A 25,477-nucleotide genomic window follows, 5' to 3' on the forward strand; every position below is an offset into this window, starting at 1 on the left:
GCCAATTTGTAGATTTATTTGAACACCTGGTTTTGTGACAGCCATTAGGCTTCTCTGCAGCTTTTCTGGTAAAAAGCATAACTTTCCTGCTTACATGTTTTGTCACTGGTCTTAAGGAATAGGATTTTATGCTTGATATATTTTATACACCTTAGAAATTCTTCATCTGATTAATCAAGATATATTCCTGGCTTTTGTAGCTGAACTAAAAAATATGGCCTTGAATTCTTGGAAAATTCATAAGTTTAATATCTACATTAAGACCATTTCTCATAGATCTGAAGTGTGCCAAACCTTTTTCCCCAGATGTGAAGAGTTAGGAGAAAGCAAAGGAAAAGATTTTTGGATTCTGAGAAAAAAAAAAATGGAGCTTAATTTCAGAATTAATGCTGGGCTAATTTGAAGTGTCACATTTTTTTAATGAAATATTTTACTGAGCCTTTCGAAAGTGTTTCTTATTCTGAACATTCACTGCCCAGGATAAGGAATACCAGTAAGGGCACCTGGACAGACAACATATTTTCGAAGTTTCAAACTGAAGAGTTCATAAACTGCTGTCAGAAACAGGTTTTTCTACTACCCTGGAATATTCAACATACCTCTTAGAAAATGGCATCTTCCAATAAAAATATTCATGAAAAAACTTAAGGCATAGCACTGGTATAAATAAATAAGTGATTAGGAGTGAATAAAGATCATTTTCCCCTAAAATTTCTGGTTCAAGCTTAAAGCACATGAAGTTTTGTTCAAGTGGTAATCAAGTTGTCAAAAATTAATAAAAAACAGCAAATTCTGCTGTGGAAATACCCATGAGCCAAAACTGCTGGGTACACCACAACAGTTGAGGTTAAAAACAATTTCTCAGACATTAGCAGATGTTCTTTACTTGTGATGCTTTAACATACTTACATAGAACTTCAAGTCTTTTGATACATTTTAGTTTCTTGGGGCCAAGCTTTCCCTTCCATTACATAAGTGAAACTTCATTGACTCCCACAGAGACTCATAGGTATAAGAGAAAATCTGGTCCACAAGCTTTCCAAAAATATGCAGTTTACATTTTCATTACTTCTCTCTCCCTCTCATATGCACATGAACTCCCTGTCACATTTTTTCTGGTTAAGAAAGCACAGAGACTCCTAGAACCATAGACATTAGGAAGCAGATGCATTTTTCTAGTCTTAACAATAGGCTTCTATAAAATTAACAGTAATTTCTCTCTGCATAGTTAAATTACAGGTGGCCCAAAATGTCAAATCCTGAGAAATGAAGGAAAAGGAAATCAGCCTCTAGAACAAGCTACCAATAATATGGAAAGCAAATGAGAAAGGAAGGGAAGGGAGCATATTGTATTATTCAAGCAATCAAATCAACAAGTGGCACTCAAACTTATAGGTGCACCAATACATCAGTCTAATATCGGATTGGTACCAATATAAAGAAAACAGTCTATATCAGCTATCAGCCCAAAGGGGCCTGTAACTCACCAATAAAATGCCCGTGCTGTGTTCAGCTGTAGCGCAGGTGGGAGCAGAGCCAGCAACATGGAGAGCTGCCTCCAGCTGGTAAGTCGGAAGGGAAGGGGGGGTGGGCAGATCAATGCCCCCCACACTGTGAGGGAGGGAGTGGGGTAGGCGCTGCCTAGCCGGGGCGAAAGGAAGGTGCAGGGCAGAGCCATGGCTTCTGGGGTGGGGGTGGCATGTGCCCCTGGATCTGTGTGGCAAGGGACAGGCGGCAGTAGTTGGGGTGGAGCCAGAGCCGGCACTGCGCAGGGCTCTTCTCGCTGGGGGCTGGCCTTGGGTATCAGTACTGGCCCCTAAAGTCTCCATCGGTTCACTTCTACTCAAAATCTAAGGAAAAAATGGGAATATGGTCTCCGAGTTTCTATCAGCAACACAGGGCAGTATTTATATTGTGCTAGAGAAAGAATGGATATTACAGCGGGGAAATTTTTCAAAACTGGGGAGGGGGAGGGGGGGGGCGGGAAATCAAATTTCTACCAAAATTTCACAATCACTAGCTCTAATGAGTATGATTCCCTATCCAGCTGATTAAATGCAGGCTTTTCTTCTTGGCATCATGAGTCCAAGCTGCCATGTAAAATTAGTTTTCATTCCTCTGAACAGATCTACCTTAGCAACTAGAACCTAACAGTATTTTTCTCTAAAAAAAGGGAGAAAGACAAGCACCTAAAACTCAGCACTTTTCATTCTACAACTTAAACAACAATCTGCTTAAAAGTTTGAAATGCATCATGAAGTACAAACTCAGCTTGCAAACTACTCCCTTTACAGACAAGTTAGAGACTTAAACTTAGTAAGTCTTTTATTACTGCAAACAACGAATGTACTCAATTGCAGAAACTGAATGATACTGACAGCTTTAGGGTAGCATTGCCTTCGTTTTGTAGAACCTGGTCTTCCTGGAACACTGGTTTCTTCTTCATCATGTAAATCAAGCTCCTCCTCATACTTAACCGTTTCTTTTCCAACTGGCATCAAGTGATCATCCAGTTCACCTAAATTTTATGGAGCAGTAAAGATGAATGTATGAATAATGGGGTAATACTATCATGTGCATATTTATGAACCTATTACCTCTTAGATGCTATCTGTCATGACACAAAATGCTACTGATAGCTGAACCCTTTCAGAATTGCAAATAAATAAAAATTTAAAATAGCCTCCCTAAGGTGAATTTGCCAAATAACTCAACTTTCTGTACCAATTAAAGACAGCATGGGACCAAATGACCTTATTAGAATGACTTGCATATACCAAGAAAAGAGAGCTATTGTGTGTTTTAGTGACATTCAGTAACAAACAATACTGTTGAATGTTAATTCAAACACTGGAGCTGGCCAAACTGCAATGCTGTTTTTCAAAATACCACAATGTTCTCTCTCTACAATAATGTATTTATTCAGTGACAAAATTTTACAGCCTGCCAAATCAAAATGTCCAATGTATCCAAGACTTCAGAATCCCTTTTCCTTTCAAAAGGTACAACATTTTCTGTATTGGCTCACAGAATTTGTACTAATATTCAACAGAAAGTTTATTTTAAACTTAATATGACAAATAAATGTACATACAAGTTTACTGGAGTTTTACTTTTTGATCATGATGTGTGGTTCATCAGGATGAATCTTCTTTCCACTCGTTGGAATTCTCAGTCGCAAATATTTTATGGTTAATGACAACATTTTGTCTCTTAAAATGACTGAATTATACACTATATACTTATGTTTGTTTTTACTAAAAATTTTATTTTAAAAATACAGTAGTTATTTTCTCATAGCTGAGAAATACAGCTTTCAAATTACATTGCAACTCTGAAACGTGACTTGCCTGCTGACACATTTTTTGCATAAAAAGAATATCCAACATTACTGCAACTAATACTGTGCTTATTTTAAAATGACAGATGTTCAGAGATGATTCATTTAACAAGCTCAACTCTACACTTTTAGAAGGACATGTTAAAATTCTTTTGTTTTATGAACTTATCACAGAACACTGCTGTGGGCATTAGTGAGCCCACTATAAATTATACACATATTATAAACACTAGAAATATTTCCCTTCTAAAGATTTAGATTTCTTCTAATCAGAGAGGATTGTTTAAAAAAAAAAAATTCTTACCAATTTTGTGCAGTTTTTCACAGCAAATAAGGGCCACTACCCTCTCGGCCAACCTTGCACAACTCATTGGAGGACCCTAGAAATAGTTTAAAAACATTTTTAACCTGTATTTGGGTAGCACGTTATTTTTTACCAACTACACTAAATAAACAATTAGGATAATTTAGCACTGATAGTGTATAGGTTTAAAAAAAATGCAGCAAAGGACATTAAAACTATTCACAAAAGCGTCACCACGAATTCCTCTTATTCCAGTTTAAGGGGCCAAATGTTATTATCACTGAATAGATAAAATAATACAGAAACCATACATTTGCTGTTAATAATTGCATAGGGAAAAATAAAGGTATGTTGTGCTGGCAACCAACTGTTTTTTAAAAAACCATCAACTTTTACATTATGCCTAGAATGAGGAAATGTAATAGTAGTACACATCATACTAAACATAGCTATTTATGGTTTAAAGCCTAGATTTACGATGCGGTTGCAAATATGCTATCAATTTTTTTATCCTACAAAGACATTCATATTATGCCAATTCTCAGCAAGTCCCCATGGCTAATATAGAGCCACAGACCTCTGGAGTATATCTGAATAAATAAATGCAACTGAACACAAGGATACAGGAAAAGAAGGTCTGCATCTTTGGGATGTACAGTAAAAGAAAGTGGTTGATAAAAATCAAATGAAGGAAGCAGAAGTGATCTGTCTACCGTTACAGAGTGCATTACAGTGAAAAAGCATGTCTGTGCTACAAAGTAATGCCAATGGAAAATTAAAAGTAACAGAATGCATGTACATGTATAATCACTTCTTCCCATCCCTTTTCTCTCCTGAGTACTTACAACAATTGAGGCTCGAAGAGGTGAGTTGATTGGCAGGTAGAGAGTTGAGTAAAATGTATGATCAGGTAGTTCTCGGGTTTTACACTTAGGAGCCAGATGAGTGAATGGATCACTTGGTAATCTAGCGCAGTACCTAATTTGGAAAGAAGTAAAACAAAATAAAAAGCTATGAGAACCTATCACACTAAATTTAAACACAAAATCACGTATACCTCTCTCTCTCTCTCTCTCACACACACACACACACACGGAAATCTCACCTCATTGATGTAAAAGGTATGGAAAGTGTAGGTCTTTGACTGTCCCAATATTAATATTTACTAAAGTAAAACGATTAAGTATATTTATCCATTACACATTTTAAAGCAAGACAGCAGAATTCCTTAAACTACCAGAAATTTGAATGTTAGGACTTGGAACAGTTTATTTCAGGCTGTTGATAGGCATTCATTTTAGTGGGTAAGAATTTCTGTGAAATGCCTAGTGCTAGGAAAATAGTCGAGGATTTGGTGTTTACATGCATTCCACACCTTTGGCTGGAAAGCTACAAAGGAGAACACTCTAGCCAGGGGGTGCTAGTCAGCAACTTAGGTTACCTCCCATGACCTTTGGGGAGCTCATCGTTTGACAGCCTGCCTTCTTCCCTGCTGGAGGAGTCAGGCTATCAATAGGCAGTTTTACAGCCAAAGGTTTGGGGAAGCATGGCTGAAGAGATGGCCTAGAGCTGACATAGAAAACAGATTGTTATGGGGAAATTCACAGTGCCACAGCCTATTCCGTTCTGTTCATGTTACTGAATGGACAGCTGTTGCATATACAAAGGCATTTAGTTAAAGGAAACAAAATGAACATTCCTCCTACCTATTGATGTGTCCAATAGCAGTGTTAATTGTGACTCTTGGACTGTTCTCATCTGGCCTCAAGACATATGGTGGAAAGACATCATCATCATCCACAACGGGTTCTGTTTCAGTTTCACTACTATCAACAGACTTTGAGCATTTGTTTCTCAGGATCTTAGCATTTTAGAAGAAAAGATCACAAAGAGAAAGAACATATTTTAATCCTAATCTAAACCACAGTTAACAAAGAAAGGGTATTTTCTTCTGGCTTCATACCTTCTCAATAGCTTTGTAGGTTTTCAGATCTTCTTCAAAACTTTTGATTTTGTCCGTGTCTGCTAACATGATGTAATTTGAGATTGGTGCCCTGGCTCTTCCTTTAGACTGCACATAAGAACGATATTCTGTGGGCAAATCAAAACGAACCACCAAGTTGCATTTTGGTATGTCAACACCCTCTTCTACAATACTAGTAGCAATAAGTAAGTTGGTCTCGTGTGCTCGAAATTTTCTAAGTACCTATGAAAGCAACCAAGAAAAGAACGTTTTAAAGAGAACAGTTCAATATATTTGTTAGGCATGGCAATTCATTAAAAACCAAAAGTAATAAAAAATGCAAAGGGATGGAACCTTTGTTGTCTGTCATTAAAAAATGAGAGGCAGAAGTATAGCTTTCCACCAAAATAAACAATAGAAAATCATTTTATGACGCTTATAGCAAGAACATTTTAATCAGAAGAGGCAGTGGCTCCCTATGAATTAAATTATAAATATAGGATTATATGCACCTAAAACAATGTGGGGATGTTTAACAACAGAGAAGAACCCACCTCCTTAAAACTTTATACTTTTTTATGTTGTGCTGAAACTATCCTGTCTTCAGGATAAATCTAAAAATCAGTAATTTAAGAATAACCAATCAGCATTTCTGATGCTGCAACATGACTCTCACAAACAGATTCTAGAAGTAGCTTGCCAATATTTACGTTTTAATTATCTGGGTTTAAGAAATGCTTTTAGAGCATCTGCTAAAGATCATAATAAGTATGTAAAGAAACTAAAGCAAGAAATTCACACTAAAATACTTATGGAGCGTTTAACTGCGAAGTTAGAGTATAGTATAACATTCTAGAAAAGGAATCCAAAGTAAATCTAGTTAACTGAAAAGACTAATATAAGAAGCTATAGAGTATACCAAAAGAAACAGCTCCCAAGCTGCTCATAAAACAGAAAAATACTTGCTGCTCTCTATGCAGTTTGAAGGCCACTTTTTAAAACTTAATTTGTGGTTAAACAGTTGCCAAAAGTATTTATAGATATACATGGTCAGTTTATATACTAAATTGCTGCTTTCAAGAGATTCAGTTTTGAAGCAGGAATAATAATTAATTATTTGTTAAATGACAAGTTCAGCTTTCTTTTTTCAATACTTCCTCCTCATCAAAAACATTAATTCTCAGACTTTTAGTTTCTGCCGCCTACCTCCAGCCCCCAAAGCAGCCCACAACTGCCAGCATCCTGACTCACTGGTCCACAGCCAGCCTCTTCCTTCAACACCTGCACAGCTCCACCACCTGTCTACTGACAGCCAGCCTCCCTCCCTGACTTCTTCCCCCACAATTCTGCGGACACCTGAGCTTAGTCTGCACATTAGTCTGCCCCAGAATGGAGGAAGAATTGTTATGTTTGCATAGTAATGTGCCTGGGATAATTTAATCAGTTCTGCCCATCTGCAAAGCCTCACTAAGACATCTTTCCTGCTTCCCATTCAAGAGGCAGCATGTATACTGCACATCCTTCATCTCAGCAGGACGACACCTGATGCCATGGGTATTTGAGGGAAGGGGTCAGCTAGCCTCCCTTTGCATCTACCCTTGCAGCCCACCTGCAGCAAAATGGTTGAGAACCCATGACCTATAAAACACTTTTAATATTCAATTCTTCAACTCAACATTCAAGTTCTTAAGTTAGGCCAGCTACTTTAAAGACATTATTTTAAAAAAAAATCATCAACTTTTTAAATAGACTGGCTACTAAATCATTTAGTCTCTGTTAACAACTGGCCTACCCTCTCTCTGTTTATTTGATTAGATTTACATGCCGCCCTTCCTAAAAGGGCCTCAGAGTGGCTTACAGTAAAACCCAGATGAATTATAAGGACAGTGAAATTTTAAAATGAAATAATATTTAGTAGAACAAACTGGGGATGGATCCCAGGGATGTGGTGGTGCAGTCTCACCTCTCCTTTGGCCATGTGTTACATATTCAGTGAGCTCTCTGAGCTCACTGGTATGTCAGCACAGCTCCTTCTGGGGCTGTGAGCTCATCAGCTGATCAACACGTGCTCTGGCTGCAGCTATACGAAAGCAGGGGCTCCAGTCAGAGCCTGCGCTGACCAGCTGTTGAGCTCAGAAACCACAGCATACATGAAGCTACAGTGGGAGCTGCACTGACATGCCAATGAGCCACACTGCCGAATCAGGTGTGGCCACACCACCCTTGCTGCAAAGCTTAAACCAAGTCTTGTAAAATACAAAATAATGCTACAAAAAAAAAAAATCTCACCATGCACACATCCCACATAAATGCACCACGGAAAAATATTAAGGATCCCGGCCATTAATATACAGAAACAAACAAACAAAAGCAAACTTTAATTAGTCACGTAACCCAATAATTTAACAAATAGGGATTCAAGACACTGACAATATTCCATTTATATAACTTTAATATCAAGTTAAAATGTTTCTATTAACAAAGTCTGACTTTAAAAATAATTAAATAAGGTAACAGTATCAAAGTATATCAAACTAGATATTATAAGGGTTGAGGTACAATCATAGCATTTATAGTGGGTTTCATGAATTGGCAATGCAAAATGTAGTTCTGAAAATAATTTTTACCTAAGGGACTCAAAGTGAACACTAAGACCACAGGTTTTCATTCTACAGGAAGCTCAGTGTAAATCTGTGCTAATGATCAGCACAAACTGTTAGGACAGAAGATACACTAAAGCTTAATATTCTAAACAGCAACCAGGAAATCCAAGAAATATTTTATCTGAAAACAGTAATATACCACTGTTAATCCACTGGAGGAGAATTAGAAGGTTGATGATGTGACAAGTAGAGAAACTGGTTTTAAAGACCACTTTAACATCTATCCATTGTGTAAGCTGACAAAGCCATTTCTCCAGACAGACGTGGGGTTTTTTTGTTTTGTTTTTTTAAGAACGAACATCTGCATCCCAAATACGTCTGCAGATTTGTCAAGTCAGGGTAACTCTTGGGCTTCCAGGAGTTATCGCAGACACAGATTTTTCCTGCAAATGAAGTGATTATGAAGGTAGTGCTAATTTCTCTCATTTTCAATTCACAGATGCTAGCTAGATGCTAGGGTCGGAAGGGACCTCAATAGATGAGTCCGACCCCCAAATTAAGTTACCTCTTCCTGTTTTCTGAATTCCACTTCCATCTGTTTGTTACGGGGTTGATTCTTTCCAATTCCGTGTCCAGTTATAAAATTGCTGCTGATGTAGGCCAGCTCTGGATCTTGTTTACCTGCTTCCTTTATCAATCTAAGAATATCACACACATTTTACAAGTTACACTCAGCTGAGAAAGGAAAGTGTTTTTTTTGTTTTAAGGCTCGCATTAAAAGTGGAAATTTCATAATCAAGTACTTCTCCAAATGTAAAAAATAATGGCCACATTGTTTTGGTTTTTTTTTAAATGCAACTTTAAGGGGAAAACTGCTGCAAACATAACAAAAAGTGTAGAAAAAAAAATGTAGGAGTGTTTGTGTGCTATGTGAGATTTAAAGTGTTAGAATTACATATCAAAAGGCCAAGATTTTCAAAAGCAATTTGTGATGCAGGTGTTCTTCAATTTCTAGGTATTCATTTTCATACATTTCAAAAAGGTTTCCACTTAAACATAATAGTGACATCTGTAGATGAGTTGTCAGAAGGCTAGACTGAACCCAGGATCTCAGGATCTAAAGTAAGCCTTTACTGTCTATGCAACAAGACCCAGGGCTCTGTTAGCTCAAAAGCTGTGCAGATTCATAAGTCTCTGTGGGTCTTGTCACTGGAGGGAGACAGAGTGCCACACTAAGTGAGCATGGAGTATACCTGAACAACTTGAGACGTGCAATGTTTAGTTTCCCATTATGTATGACTTTCCTACTCCATCAAGCCATACAGGCCTATCAAAGATTGTTAACGTCTAGATACCTTAACTGGTTTTCTAACAATGAGTCCATAAAATCTGAAAGCATCTTACTTAGAAAAAAATAATGATCTCAAAATAAAACATTTAATTTTGATAGCCAAGATCTTTTATGAAAAATTAATAATACTCTTTATTTCAACTATAAAAATGCATTATATGCCTACACGTCTTCATATAAAGCAGCAAGACAAGCAGAAAAAACTAAAAAAATTCTTACACAGAAGTGCATTTTCTCCCGTTTCCCTGAGATGTGCAATTCAAAACACAAGTTAAAAAATACCTACAGCAATTAGATGTATGTTAAAAGCATGTTAAAGTTACTAACGTTTTATGATGCATGTGAATTATGTCTTTTGCATTTGTAATTAGTAGGTGGAAAATAATGCGTCTATTAAAATAAATTATGCTGTCAGGTAATTCTTTACTAAAGAGGGATTTGACTCATAAAACGAAAGGGAAGCAAGCAGGGCTTTAGGAAATGTTTGCCATTCTTAAAAAAAAAAAAAAGGAGCTTACAATAACAAGAACTCCACTGTATAGTTTTAATTAGGTGGCTATGAAGCAAACCTCAAAATAACCTGACAGAAAGGTCAAATGGGATATTCAGGAAATAAGCAAGTTAAAACACTTTGATCATTACTATGTGTAGTAGTACAGCCCACAACAAGGGTGGTCAACTTATGGCACATCTGTGCCTAGTGGTACAAGCAGCCTCTGTGCAGCTTGCAGCCAATTGGGCAGGGGGCAGGGAGCAAAAAGTACAGTGGAAGTTTAGGAAGGGGAAGGGGATCTAAAGTGGAATTTGAAAGGGGTGCAGGGCTTCAACCTGTGGCAAGCCTGCCAAGAAGGTTGGCCCCTGCTTGTAGCATACGTGCTACTTTATGAAAAGTAGTAAAATGGCTCTATAGTGCATTACCTTTAAGTTTGATGTAGATATTTATGTTTTCTGGTGGAACTGAAGAGTGGCTAAGACTAATAAGGCCCAAAATGTTTTGGGACCACCTTATTTGGGAGATTTGCCTTTCTCCTCGTGCCCTACAACAGTGACTGTATAAGAGCAACTAATGGTCTGAGCCTTCTCCGCTTAAGGGAAAAGAAGCTTGCAGCATAGTCCCCATGAAAGTCCTTCTGCCCTTTCCTGGTCTTCCAAATAGTTTGCAAACCCAATCTTTTTTACTACAGCTCTTAGAAGATAGAAGAGTTTGATGCTGACTTTCTCCAGGCTGAGTTTTGGGGGGAAGTCACCTTTTGGAAGAGGAATTAAATGCCTGATATTAGTTTTATATTTTACTCCCTATAACTTGTGTCAAGGGTACCTAGAATCCCTAATGGAATATTCCATTTCAAATTTACTTGATTTCTAATTATGAAGTTTTGATAAATATTTGAAAAAAAATTAAGCATCAGCCTATACTCACTTTTACTGGGAAGCCCGACTTAAATCCAGTAATGCATTAACAAGAACACGCATACTACAGAGTGCAATAAAAACCAGAGAAAATGGATTCGAACCACTAAAATTGTATGTGTGAAAATGTAAGGTTCAAAGGAAATGTATTAAAACATGTATTCCTATATACTAAATATAGGATATTCCATTTTGTCTTCAGAAAAGTCAAACCACAGACCCAGAACATTTAAGTGAGAACCAAAATAAGCTAGGGGGTAATTAAAAACAAACAAACAGCGGGGTCTAAAAAGATGTGGGAAATGTAATAGCTGAGTTAAAACTTTGCTAATATTTGTACATATTAATTTGATTTGATTTCCTGCATTGTATTATGTGTCAACCTAATTCTGAAAAAAAAGAGTACCTTTTCCAAAATACACTTCTCTTCCTCAATATCCATGACATTAACGTACTCTCCACTCTTCTCAATGTTAGAGCAATACTGTTATTTTTAAAGTTTTACCTGTTCAGGACGACTGCTGTGTATCTTCTTTCCACAAAAATAATTCCACATAAAATATTAGTAAAGGGAGAAGGAAAGTTTGTTTCTGGCTTCTCTTTCTCCTCAATTTCTTCATCCTCATCATCATCTTCAGAATCACTCCAAGAAACATAATTATCTTGATTCCTATTGTTATACCACTCAACACTTTCAAACTGCTGCCGTTCATATGGTTTATATTTGCGCAATATTTCAAGCAGTTTTATTACTTTTGGGGTAACGAATTTCAGGTCAAGTGAGGCAGGTGAGAAGTGCTCTTCACAGAGTGCATGTATTTTCCTTAGGAAAGTGTCTGTAAACAATAAAAATTTCCTGTGCAGCTCCTCCTGCTCATGTTTGATATATTTCTGTAACTCTCTCACCATCATTCCAGCTACCTTATCTGCACACCAGGGTCCCAGAACAACCAATACAGCTCGGCAGTCTGACAGTATCTACAATAAATGAATTCGAATATTAGTTCAGCATGGTACACTGCAATTTACTAAGATGAGGTACAGACATCGCACATTTACTACTACTGTATCAGTGATCAGAAACCAGTCTATATCTATAACAGAACAGAAGTTCGGCACACACGGACTGGTTTAAAAATGGCAGAACCTGGTCTAGACTTGTGCCCCCCCACCAAAAGGCAAATGTACATTTCATTTGCTACCAATCTAAACTACACTGCTGACAGAAAACCATGTAACCTACAGGAATTACACCTCAGGCTTTTTGAACGCCTGTACCTAGCCTAAGCATATGTTGGGCTTTCATTTCTCACATGAAGCTTATCTGCTCTGTAAGCATAATAGTGTAGGGCTTCTTTGCAAAGAGGATCTCCACTTGCATTTTAGAAGATCCTGAAAATGTTGTTTTAGAAAAGCTTAAAATACTAGTTCAGCAGAAATCCCTGCCAAAAGGAACTGAACTTAAATTCTCTCTCTGTCTCATGCTTTGACAATTGGGATTTAATTACTATTTCATATGTTTTGGAAAAAAATGCTGCTAGATATTGCAATGTTTTATAGGGTATTTAGGTAACTAAGTGAATGGGCAGTATACACCCTTGAGTTTACTGCAACAACAATTTTATAAAAAGGAAATCTTTTTAATAAATATTTTAAAATTTCATTATTTGGTATTAAATTTCTTGACAAAATATCAATAAGACAACAATGCAGCTGGTCAGTAGTATTTAACCAGATCTTATGAAGTGTGTTCAGTATTCAGTAGTGTTTAACCAGTAATTAGCAGATTTCAGTAGATCTTATGAAGTGCATTTAGTATTCAGTAGTATTTAACCAGATCTTATGAAGTGTGTTCTCTCAAAAGGAAGCCATTTTAATTAAAGGAAAAAATAAGCTATACTTAAGACTCAGATATATTTTAACTAATATTTAAATTCCATTTCAATTAATTTATACAGGGGCTAGTGGCCTTCAACATGCTGGACTTTTTATTTCATCAAGTGGAAAAAGCTACAAAACCATTGCATCCATCATGATATCCCTACATAGTGTTGTGATGATACTATATCACTAAATACAATTCAAAACCCATCATAGGCTGGTGCGTTATTATAGTGAAAACTGCAATATCCTGTCTGTTTTGTGATATAATTTGCGGTGGCTCTATGAAACTACTTAAATCTTAATCTTTTGTCTCATTTCTTCCCTTCCCCTCTATTCCCAACTGCTTGGAGGCCCAGGAAAAGCTACTGATGATGTGCACCTGCCTCTACTCTCTTGTTGCCAAAGTCTGTTTGATAGGTAGTAAAGACATTGAGTTAGATCTAATAAAACCACAGGCAGAATTCAGATACTTAAATCAAAAGTTGCAGTCCAAAAAAAACCCTTTGCTAGATGTTGCATATCAGGGAGGGAGGTGCAAATTAAACAGCTCAATACCCAGAACATGCTTACACCAAACTGGGATTCAAGAGGTAGGCAATTCTCTCTCAGTCCCCTGAGGAAACTATTGCATTCTTGGAGCAAGCTTAACACACTGATAAGTTAGCTCCTTACAAAATGCAACTGTCACTTTTTTTTCTTTTTTTTTTTTTTTTTAAGTAATGGCAGTACCCTCCTGCTTCATATACAACCAGCCAGTGGCTAGAGTAGTCACTCAAAGCAGGGCAGGCAATAGTGGTGGCAGTCCCTCGATTCAAGGATGACAGTCTTCTGGTAGATAGGGAAGTCACTGATGAGTCTGGAGATGACTGAAGAGGCTAATCTGGGAGAAAATGCAGCAAATAGTTCCACGAGGCAGCACTGAATCCTAGCGATGTGAGGTCACAGCTCTTTTCCTTTGTCTTTCTCATCCATCTGCCTTCATAGTGAGATGAGTTTGCTTGAAATTACTGATACCTTGTTGTATTTCATGGTGCCACTGGCGATGATTCAACACTCGAGTCTTCCACGCATTGATGTTGAACCTCATTTCTTCAGATTGGTCTTCAAGGTGTTTTTGAATCTTTTCTTTTGCCCAACTCTAAAGCAGTAAACACTCGTGAGGTGGGAGTATAAGACCTGTTCCAAGAGCCTTTTGTCAGCCATCCTTAAAAGATATCTTGTCAAACAGAACTGGTGCCACATAAACCTGGCATGATGCTGGTGGTGTTCCCTCGAGCCAGAATGCTGACATTCATTCTTCTGTCCTTCCAACTGATATGGAGGATTTTCCAAAGACACAGCTGAAGGTAACATTCCAAGGCTTTCCCAAATGCAGTCCAGGTTTCACACCCATTCAACAGGGCAGGGATGACAACAGCCTGGTAGATCAGAAGTTTGGTTTGGGCTTGAATTTCTCTGGCTTGGAAAGGAATTTAACCTACTTTCCCATTTCCTAGATGAGTGTTCTAAAGCACCTGGTTGTTAAACCAGGTTCCACCATCAACTGTTCTTGTAAAAAGCAGTGAGCCCTCCTCAAGTCTTTCAAAAAGGTTGTAGGTGCCTGAACTCAGTAGAGAATTCCAGCTTGTGGACCTTAAGTGGATGAAGATGTCTCTGCTGCAAAGCGAGATGCTCCAAGTCTTAGAAATGGACAAGACTTTGGACATTCCATGGTACCCAGCATTTCCTATTGCCTACTGAATTTGGGATAGCCTGGGAATAATGCATCCAGCATTTGTGCAAAGGTTTGGACTGGAGGATCTTGTGGTCCTTTCTATGATTCTAGGAGTCTAACACAGGATTCTGGATACTACTTGAGGGAACAGATGGCTGAAAGTTAGGCATTGTAGCCCAATCTCACATGCCTGAGAAATCAGTTAGCCAACTGAAGTACCTAACTGTTACGTGACTAAGTCCTTTATTCAATGTAGCCCAACGCACCTTTGATTGAAGAGACCCAGCATTTGCAAGAGCTGAAATGAAGCAGAAGAGCCCTAGCTATAGTTTGTAACTTACTCTCATCATCCTGTAAATTACTGAGGGCAATTTTTCAGAATACTTCCCAAAATACCCTTTCTTCCTTTCATTAAAGTATTTAGGTTTAAACTGGAGAAGCAGCTGGGGTGTCATATTCTTGACTACCACAAGAAGGAAGAACCAGCAATGTCTATAAAAGATATAATGTAATGGTATAGAATAAAAGGAAAACAGGACTTCAAGATCACAAACTGGACAACAGTTCTAAAGGACAAGAGTTAATTGAAATCCTGGCCTGCCTCATGCTAACTGGAGAGTTTATATGAAAATTCCTCACAAGTAGCTTGGAAAATTAAGATTAGTTCTGTTAATACACTTAAGGCTAGCTGTACTAAAATAAACATTTCAGCAGTGAACAGGGAAAGCAATGAATATGCAGTGATGAAAAATTAAGTATGTTGACATATTGCATTTTATAAGTGTGTTACAGCCCATACCTGTTTAGAAATTAATGTAGAATCTCTCTCTTTAGAATGTACAGATATGTTGCAGTCATTTAGAAAGTTAAGTGCTTCATCCAATTCCTTTAACAATCTTTCATACAGGCCACTTTTGTCAGTATATGGTCCACAATCTACCACAATTTCACATGGCTGAGAAGTATATCTTCATTGTGAGGTGGTGGAGGAGGGAAAGAATAGGTCAACTACAGATTTGGAAGTCAAAAAATGTTTTCAACTACAAAGATTATGTATTAAGGAGGTAAAAAAGGTAAAAACAGCTTGCAGATTTAAAAAAAAAAAAAATTCTTCTTAACGGTAGAACAGAAAACCAACATTTTATGATTATACATTTCATCAAAAATAGTCATATTGCCTACCTCAAGTACAGCACTTTTCACCAGTAGATCTCAAAGTGCTTTAGAAAGAAAATCAGTATCATTACCATCATGTTACTGATGGGGAAACTGAGAAACAAGCCATGCCTTCTCTGTGCAAGTTAAACTCACATGCCAAAGGTTATTGTTTACTTATTTTTTGGTAACCAAAAGACCACTGTGATTTGGTCTTTTGAGAAACAAATGCAACTTACACACTATGCACAAAAGCTAAATATACATTTTTTTTTATTTTTCAGGGCTAAGCGCTGGCTCTTCAAGAGTGACAGAGCTATACAGCAAGGTGAGCTTCTCAAAAGCACATATTTCAAGGAAATTCAGATTAAGGGAGTTTTTTGAAATGTATCAAAGTGAAGCATTTAAATTACCTTTTACTTTGACACGAACATAAAAGTAGATAAAGAATGTAGTCAGTAGGGCCAAGTGTGCAATTAATGTTAAAACAACAACAGAAGTATTCATTGATGAATATTTCCCTTGCATTACAAACAAGCAGAGCCTCATCTTGTCCTTTATTTTGATAACAAGCACAACATTCCTCATTCTGTGCGTACTCATAGAAGATGGTCTCTTTTCTGTCATGACATTTCTGAATGGATTTTATCACTTCTCCCACTCCTTCCCTCCTCCTCCTCCTCTCCCTTCCCTTCCCTCTTTCCTGCCAACATAGCAACTATTTTAAAAATATGGAAGACCTCTAGATCTGTAGGATCCCATATTGGAGACACTGTGAAATCCTACCCAACCGACACTTGAGGCTACAGCAGTTCTCATAATGTGCAAGTTACTTTCCAAATATAACATGCAGTCTGTACTACAAAGGAGTTGCTTTCTGAAGTGTTTTCAACAGAAGGCTTCACAATTCATTTTAAAATTATGTAAAGACTCTTGACAGCTCCTAAATTTAAAAACTTCTGTAACTTACTGCTCAAGTAGTGATTCAGTAAAATTTTAATAAAGTAGTAGGTACTGTATATACAATTTTATAGATACAAATACTTTCATGTAATTCTTCAAAATAAAACATTGCCACTAAGTGTTCTTTCCTTGTGATTCCAACATGAAACACAGGCATGATATTTAACATCTCAAAACTGTAAACTGAAATATACCTGTCTAAGACCACCAAGTCAGTTGCAGTTTCTGCATTGCTCTTTAGGATTTTCTCCAGTTTCTGAATCTTCTCCTCTAACTCAGCAGGATCACATTTCCCATTTAAAATGGAAGCAGTTAATCCCAAAATTCGAGGACACAAAGGACAATTCTCACAAATCTGTGAACAAACCGGAACAAGCATAAGACAATTCCACCACCTCTGCATCTTGACTGTAACTTTAACAGAGGTTTCAAGATACCATTTTGTAAAGTAGTATTTCAACACAAGCTGTTAGAAAAATAATCTAACTCCTTACCAGCTATCTTCCTTATAACTGAATTAACTAGCTAAACCTTAAGCTAATGCAAAAAATATATATAAAATTAAATTAAAAAGTTAAACTGAAAAAATTTTTTTTAATATTCTCCTAAACGTTTTTAAAAGTTAATTTCTGCTATTCTTCCACCACCTACAGATATGCATGGAAACAAAAGCAGGTGGAAGATGTCTTTGCAACATTACGAAATGCCTTACTCAACACAGAAAAAAATAAAACCTACCACACAGTAGGTAAAAAAAGGGCTGCTGTTCTTAACCTCCAGCTTTAATTGGTTACCTCTGGTGCGATTCACAATGGAAGTCTGGTGCCGCAATCTAGAAGAGCAATACAAACCCTACCTAACCATGTAGGTAACTGAGTTACTTATATCAGCTACTTGGACAAATCAAGTTCAGCTACTGTGCGTGACACAAGGTGTCATCATATGGGTTCAACTGAACCACTGCATCTCTCACCTAAGGCTTTTCAGGATTCACAATTCAGTAAGTGTACACAAAGTATGCCTAGAAGCCAGAACCATTTCAATTCAAAAACAAGAATGGAAGAAAGTGTTGCTGATAGTAATGGTGGTAACTTTTTATACAACAGCCTTGTGATTAGACTACTCAAAAGCCAGGTTTCCCACTTCCTCTCTAATTCCCTCATGAACCTGAGAGGATCCAAACATACATTTCCCACCTCTGAGATAGGGCCTCTTTAGCCCTCCTGTTCTAGCTAAACTACTAAAATGCAATGGTAAGACACAGGGAGCCACAGAGAGAGCAAGCAAGCAAGCAGGAGTACTACTAATTGTAATGAATGCATTACCCTGCAAAGGAGAGGGTGTAGGTCCTAGGCCCTGCTTCAAACACTATACATACATTTGGTATTAAAGAGTCATTGGAAAAATATATGCAATGGATCTGGCAGCAAGGACTGGAATCCAGGACTTTTCCCGTCCCAGGAGAGTAGCTTCCTTGCTGAGCTACATTCACACAAACCTTACTTGCACTCTCTGTGGCTGCATTTCATTTTTGCAAGGAATTATGCATCCCTTTATGCAAAGTATCCTAAGTTTCAACAGACAGAGGTAGAGACAGCCCATGTTCCAAACATGCTTACGGATCTAAATCTGGGAGAGGTGCAATGCCCTTCTCCAGGAGATGCACCCTATCTCTACAGCATTACTTAGTGACTGGCTTAGGTAAAAACCTGCTCAGTGCGCCCAATATTAAATTCCTAACATTCCCCCCCATTTAAAGTATAATGTAGCCTGGGTTTATTAATTTAGCTCCACATCTGCATACTTGAGTTTTAGATGTAGTGATGCTGATTGGTGCCACCCTAATTACCTTTAGGAATGTTGTTCTTAAATACATTTAAAAATTGATACACTGGCACCACAACAATATATTAATGTTAAGCAATAAAGCTCTTGGAATAAATTATTTAATCAATAAATGGAACAGCTCTTTTCTAATTAATGTAATCAAGAACATATATCAACATTAAACTAACAATTTTATGAAAGGCTACATTTCTGAATCGTTAAAGCTGCGACTATCTGCTGGGTCATAAAACAGTAACCACAATCCAATGATTTCCTTTCTTTTTATAGCAATGCATATAAAAAATGGTTTTAGGCACCAACACTGATTGGCAAATCAGTTTTTTAGTAATTAAATTTGCTACATGTACTTCAGTACATGAATTAAATATGCTAAGGATAAGACATTTAAATAATGGTAACCTACTTTCATAATTTCTCGATATGGATGGTCCTGGATTGCAAGATGGCATTCATCAAACACCAGAAGGTTAATGTTTGAAAGAGATAAATATTCATTTCTTAAAATATTCAAAGCAATGTGACACGTCATAACCAGAACCTAAAATAAAGAAAAATGTAGATCATCTTAGCAAAATCTTTACAGAAAGAAGGCACGATCTTTGTTAGACAATATTAGCAGTTACTAAATGCTACTATTCATTCATTGGTGCACACCAATTCAGGACACGGTGAAACAAAGAACTCAGCACATGACCATGGAATACCTTTTAGCAAGTAGTCCAGCACAAGGTAAAATATGTACCTGACCTCCACCAAATATATACCTAGCCAAAAATCAATATAAAATTGTACCCCACAGTGAAACTGGGACAGACTCTGGGATTTGTGCCTTCATATGTAGTGAGGGCATGGTCTTCCTTGGATTTCTTGAATGTATTTAGCAACCCCTACAGTGGCAGGACACTAAAAGTGACTTCAATCGCCCCCGCTTGAACAGTGGCATGTCAGGGTGTTTTCTGGTGTCTTTGGGCTACATATGCCTTGTAATGGGTAACCAGATTTTTTTTTTTGTGGTTTTAGGAATAGGTTAAACAGGCACTTGTATGAGATGATTTGGATAGAATTGGTCCTGCCTTGAGCCGGGAGTTGGACTAGATGACTCCTGAGGTCCCTTCCAGCTATACTTTGCTATTCTATGAGTGTTTCTCAACCTGTGGTACACATATCCCTGGGGCAGGGGGTATGTGGGTGCCGCATTTTGAGTTCAATCACCCCGCTCCCCCCCCAGCAGGTTGAATGCATCTTTGCCCGTTCGGGTCAAAAATTCCAGCTGTCACCCCTCCTGCTGCATCTGGCGTGCCAGGGCTTTCACTCCCTGCCATCATTGTGCTGGGGGACAGGGAGGGAGGCCCTGAGCAGGCTGCTTTGCCTTGGGACATGGTCCGTGATGAAAAGTGGGACTTGGCTTGTGGCAGCAAAACCAAAAGTTCCATGGTGGGACTTCCACCCACCATGCTGCGTCAATTGGCAGGGGGTACACAAGGTACCAAAGGTTGAGAACCACTGTTCTATGACACACGCGGTAGCATAACTACGGGTGGGTAAAACTGCACAGGAATTGACCCCAACACTGCAGAGTTCCCATACCCATGCCAGTAACTCTAAAACAGTCCCTAGCTGCTTTAAAAATCAACACTCAGGGCAGGCAGAGCACATGGTGTTTAGGAGTTCCCAGCATGGGTAAGACTGTTGCCCACTACACCCCACATCCCAACTCTTGCCCCCACCAGTGCTCTCTGAATGTGCCATGCCCCACTCCCTGAACTGTTATTCCTAATATGTAACCTAAAACTCCTTAATTGCAAGTTGTTCCCATTATTTCTCATCCTGTCATAGAATCATAGAAAATTGGAAGTGACCTTAGGAGGTCATCTAGTCCAACCCCCTGCTCAAAGCAGGACCATCCCCAACTAGATCATCCCAGCCAAGGCTTTATCTAGCCAGGTCTTAAAACTTCCAAGGATGAAGAATCCACAACCTCTCTGAGTGACCTGTCCTTCGTAAGTAGACAGTACAGTGGGTCACGATCCTCTTTGGGAAGTAAACAGCATTGGAAAACATCAACTGAATAAATAGTCTTCTAAAGTAAAACGTAAAACTAAACAGCTTTCTTACACAAGGATTTGTGCTTACCTCAGACACTAGAAAACTGGTTACTCTGGAATCGTCAACAGCATATACTACATGCCTGAATGAACCTGACTTGCAGTGGGGGTCTTTTTGGTAGGCATGCCACAAATTAGCCCTGCACCCTCCCCGAGAATCACTGTGATCCCTTTCCCCTAAACAACCTGATGCTCTGCTTTTTGCTCCCTGCCCTATCTGCTACTGTGCTGTTTGCCCCCTCCCTAAATCACATAGGGGCTGCATGTACCACAGGGTGGACACATGTAGACTATTGAATTAACAAGTAAATAAAATATTAAGAAATTCTGATTACCTTTCAATTGAGATTTTTCATGTTCTCATCATGACTAAGAACTAGCTATAATAGTTACATAATTCCCCGCTTGGAAAACTCCTTTTCACATCTCATTGTCATCGCTCACCATCAATCCTTATGGTAGTGCAACTGAAAAAGTAGAACTGAAAGACCAGTTTTTCCAAGGAAAGACTTAAAAAAGTGTCTTTGAATATTTTTTCTTTATAGCTGCATCCAAATGCCATAAATATGCTGAAATTTACAGTGAGCACAAAAGGGACACAGTATTTGGGTTAGGTATAAAGTTTCTTCCCAAGATGTACAGCACTGTAAATTTTTAATTTAAGGAAGCTCATTAATTCATCTTACCTGATGTTTACAGAATTCTTGGTTCCATTTTTCCTTTGTCCATGATTCAGTTATTTCTAAACTTGAATATTCTCCCACCTTGAGATCTGAATGGGTCCTGACGGCAGACACTTGCTGAGCAACTTGATTTGCTTAGGGGGGAGGGGGGAGGAAAAAAAAAAAAGTTTTTTTCCTCTCCTTTAACTGTACAATAGCAGAGGGATTTTACCTGATTTAGTCCTTAGGGTACATGTTATAAAAGTCATACATACAGTAACAACTTATTTAGAGAGCATTAAAGTACACATATAAAGCGTGTAATCTGGATGTACACCTTTTTAAGAAAACAAGTTCAATGACCAGACTCTGTAAAACCAAGAAATTAAGACACTAAAAAAAAATATCAAAGCAAATGGCCCTTCACACATTTCCAAGACCTAACTAAAGTAATAGGGGGGAAAAGGGTCACTGCTACCAATCAGAATTAATATGTACAAAAAGCAGAAGGCAACCATCCCACCTTTTATGGCAACTATGTCTCACTGAATAAATGTATTTTTATTCAGTACTGTTGTGCAACATGTCAAAAACAAAAGCTAATCACTTTGCTCCATTTTCAAACGAGGATTCACTTAAGGGGAAAAAAAAACATCCTTACCAGAGTTGACTAAGAACACAGTTCTCTTTCCATTTTTGTTGAAGTCTCCCCTGATCTGATAGGACAGCTCTTTAGTGAGTAGTACTGCAATAAAAGTCTTCCCTGAGCCAGTGTTTAAACAGACTATAGTATTATGATCCAAAGCTGCTTCAAGCAGCTCAACCTAGATTTGAGAATGATAGTCATTATTTGTGCAAGGGAACTAATACAAGACATTGATCAGAAAGCAAAAACATCCACAAGTTGTATGTGTACAAATAGCAACTAAACCAGAAAAAAAAAATCATTCTATCCCCATAAAATCACCACTGGCTTTATAGGACAAAAAAATGTATTTACTATATATTATATTGACAAATTTCACTCAACTCAGGAAAAGAAGCCATCTGTTCTAGACAAATTTGGCTTATAATGTCCTCACTTTGCTACTACTATAAAAACCTTATGAAATAAATGTTTATCCATTGTAATGATGACCCTGGTTAGGCTGCCTGCAGTAACTGAACCCAGAGTCTCTGCACCCAACAGTATGACTTCTACTTGTTCAGTAAGAACAAAGCCAATTAACTCGATGGCAGCTAAAGGCTCAAATCTCTATGTTCTCTAATGAAGCCACCAGAGGGGCACAACTAGCTGCATTTTGTTAGCATGCCTTCTGCACAAACTCCTGTATTAATTCTGTATTTTGTAATAAGTATGTGAATGTAACTACTCCAAAAAAGGAAAAAAAACTAACTCCTGAAACAATATTAATCAAACAGCTGGATGACCAGGAATTTTAAATAATTTGGTTTCCCAGGCCATTAAACAGCGATTTCAGGACACTTGTTTACAAATATAGCAAAATAAGACACAGTACTATTGTGGCATCCGTTAACAGGTTGCTTTTCTGTAACAGCAGCCATTTGATTTGTAACAAATGCCCTGAACTCCAAGAGGACTTGACTACATGAACATTATGCAATGTTTCAAACATTAAGAAGATTGAGTACTGGAATGAAAGGCATGCAGTGGGATGGGAGGGGACATGTACCACATCAAAATCAGTTTCACAGAACTATTTTATAGCCACGTGATATATTTCATTTCCACTTCCTGTGGACAATAAAACAATATTAGTATTGTCATTAGTACCTGATATTTTCGTGGTGTGTAAATGTTATCGTGAATTGCTTCTTGTTGCCATGGTAGTCCAAAAAAAGGACCCATTGGGGAGGAAGCAGGGGTCATGAGCTGCAGTCCTGCCATGCTGAGGGATTGCAAAGCAGGGCTTTCCATTCATTCATCCAGTGTTTCTTTCATTGCATTTTTGTTCCAGCACAGCTTACTAAGAGAAAAACAGCAAAAAACAAACATACACACTAAAATCATGGATAATAATAAAAGTAACTTCTCCTTTCTGCAGAAGAAAACCTAAAGCAAAAGAAACCTTTCCCAAGTAACCTACGTTTTTACAAGGAAAAAAAAAGTAGCATCAAGTTCATTCTCTGAACTTGACTTTATTCTGTTAGCATTCTATTTATAACGTCCCCGAATACATTCAATTATGAGAAGTTTAATCATGGGTTTTTTTAGTTCTGCTGTAAATGAAAAACGTAATTTTGTAATTCTTGTAAAGAATGTGTCTATTACTACACCAACACATTTTCCCCTGAGACCTTTCAAAGTTTTACATAAATCTGAGAGGCCACCTTAATAGCCCCAAAATACCTTGGAATATTTAATCATCCCAGTTGAAGTACTCAAAATGTGGAAGACCCCGATCCAAAAACCAAAGCAGAACAGCTCTAATAGGAGATATTCTCAATGACTAACATCAGAATAGCCAACAGTTAGTTGGCTATGACATTCATCAGGCAGACCAGGGACTTGAACTTGATTTTCCCCATACACCACATGATTACCCTAACTCAGTGGTTCTCAAACTTTAGTCGGGGCACCCTCCACAACCTTTCTGAATTTGGTGGCATCCCTGGTTGAGAACCACTGTTGTACTGCCTCTGCTGACCTCAGTGGTTCTCACCAGGGTACTGCCATGAGCACATACCTGTATTAGGGTTTTCTAATAAACTTAAAGCAGCCATGGGAGGCAGGAGAGGCATTTCACCCTGACTGTGGTGGCACTCATTTCACTGCATCCCTGGAAGGTTCTTGCAGGACCCCAGGGTGCTATAACACCACTACCCTAGCTGCCTGGCTACTGTTTGTCAAGTTTGGGGTGTGGGGTCTCTTTCTTAAAAAACAATCCCTTTTTCAAATAAAATTTTCTCAAATCTAAAATACATTCTTATAACAAATTTCAGGTTTCAGCCAACTGACAGTTTCCAAAAAAACAACAACAACAAATCTAGTCAGACATTCCAACCAGCATTATATACATTTTCTTTGAGCAGGACCAAAAATAGCAGAGAAAAGATTAACTGGAGCAGGACAAAGAAAGTGGAAGGGGGGGGAATGTTTTCCTAATTTCCACCCATTTACAAAGGTAGGGAAGGGGAAGGGGGGGTAGGGGGAGCCAACGGTAAGCAAGGGACAGACTACTGTAGTAGTTTTCCAAGGTAGAAAAGAGGCTGTCTGTGAAAACGTAAATAACTGGAAATCAGGAAGACAAAGGGTAGAAAAGGAGGAGAGGGGAGGAAGAGGGGGAAAAAGAAGTGTAAGAGGTCAGGTCTGGCAGGTACCTGGTGAATCAGATGTCAGGCAGGTTGCAATGTGTCATAAATCCAATGTCTATACTGAGACCATGATTTTTTTGTATCCAGTAGATTTGTGAATCGAAGTTTGTCGGCTGTTTTGTAAGTTCCCTTTCACGATTACAACTGAGAGATTGAAGAGGGAGTGATTGTCTTGTGAGAAGTGTATCAACAAAACATTGTGTTCAACTGATACCTACACATATAGCGGCATTTCATCTTAATTGTGAAAAAAATGTGGATTTGGGGGTTTTATAATAATTGGAGAATTTGGGATTTTTAAAACAGAGAAAACCAGAATCCCTGTATCATCAGGAAAGAGCCAGGTGGGCAGGGACCAGAAGAGTAGGGCAGTGGCACTCCTACAGCTCTTGGAACATGGGGAGAGGTGGTGGCCGCCCTTGGCCCCTGTGCTTAACCAGCCCGAGCAGGACCCGCTGCCACTGGGCTGGAGCCTCAAATATTTTTCCCTCTTCCCCACTCTGGGCTTTGGGTAGGGGGTTATTTAGGTGTCCTGTTATCTCCCTCAAGCCCACTTTAGCACCCGTGAACAAGCACAGCTAACTGCATAATCATTAGGCTGCTCATTGTTTTCCTCTTTAGCCCATCTCTCCTCTGCCCCTCTACCTTCCTCTCTTTCTCCCTGTCCAATAACAGAGGTAAGGGTTCCCTGTTACAGTCCCCTTTTATATAAGTTTTGATTATTATGAATGGAAATATTTTTTCATTGGTCTGCGAGTGTGAGGTGAAATTGCTATTTATTGATGTTTATTGCTAAGAATTGAATAATTATCATTCATTTAGTAATGTATAGAGCATTC

General features: G+C 38.2%; 1 protein-coding gene across 5 annotated transcripts in view; it reads right to left on the reverse strand.

The window, feature by feature from the left end:
- DICER1 (dicer 1, ribonuclease III) overlaps positions 1 to 25,477 on the reverse strand; it is a 105,127-nt gene that overhangs the window by 32,067 nt on the left and 47,583 nt on the right. For 3 of the 5 annotated variants that reach the window (XM_059723197.1, XM_019481634.2, XM_059723196.1), the window contains exons 4-17: positions 24,645 to 24,782; positions 23,098 to 23,290; positions 21,964 to 22,126; positions 21,327 to 21,457; positions 18,939 to 19,073; positions 16,882 to 17,042; positions 15,369 to 15,537; positions 11,477 to 11,949; positions 8,776 to 8,908; positions 5,608 to 5,850; positions 5,351 to 5,505; positions 4,490 to 4,622; positions 3,645 to 3,720; positions 2,379 to 2,518 (exon numbers count right to left, since the gene is read on the reverse strand). In XM_059723197.1, the coding sequence (XP_059579180.1) occupies positions 2,379 to 2,518; positions 3,645 to 3,720; positions 4,490 to 4,622; positions 5,351 to 5,505; positions 5,608 to 5,850; positions 8,776 to 8,908; positions 11,477 to 11,949; positions 15,369 to 15,537; positions 16,882 to 17,042; positions 18,939 to 19,073; positions 21,327 to 21,457; positions 21,964 to 22,126; positions 23,098 to 23,241 (2,256 nt within the window). In that variant the 5' untranslated portion in view covers positions 23,242 to 23,290; positions 24,645 to 24,782. Of the gene's footprint in view, positions 1 to 910; positions 1,116 to 2,378; positions 2,519 to 3,644; positions 3,721 to 4,489; positions 4,623 to 5,350; positions 5,506 to 5,607; positions 5,851 to 8,775; positions 8,909 to 11,476; positions 11,950 to 15,368; positions 15,538 to 16,881; positions 17,043 to 18,938; positions 19,074 to 21,326; positions 21,458 to 21,963; positions 22,127 to 23,097; positions 23,291 to 24,644; positions 24,783 to 25,477 lie in introns of those variants that run through there. The other 2 variants (XM_059723198.1, XM_006275829.4) reach the window with 2 other exon arrangements.

This window comes from Alligator mississippiensis, chromosome 2 (genome assembly GCF_030867095.1).
Source record: "Alligator mississippiensis isolate rAllMis1 chromosome 2, rAllMis1, whole genome shotgun sequence".
NCBI classification, from domain to species: domain Eukaryota; kingdom Metazoa; phylum Chordata; order Crocodylia; family Alligatoridae; genus Alligator; species Alligator mississippiensis.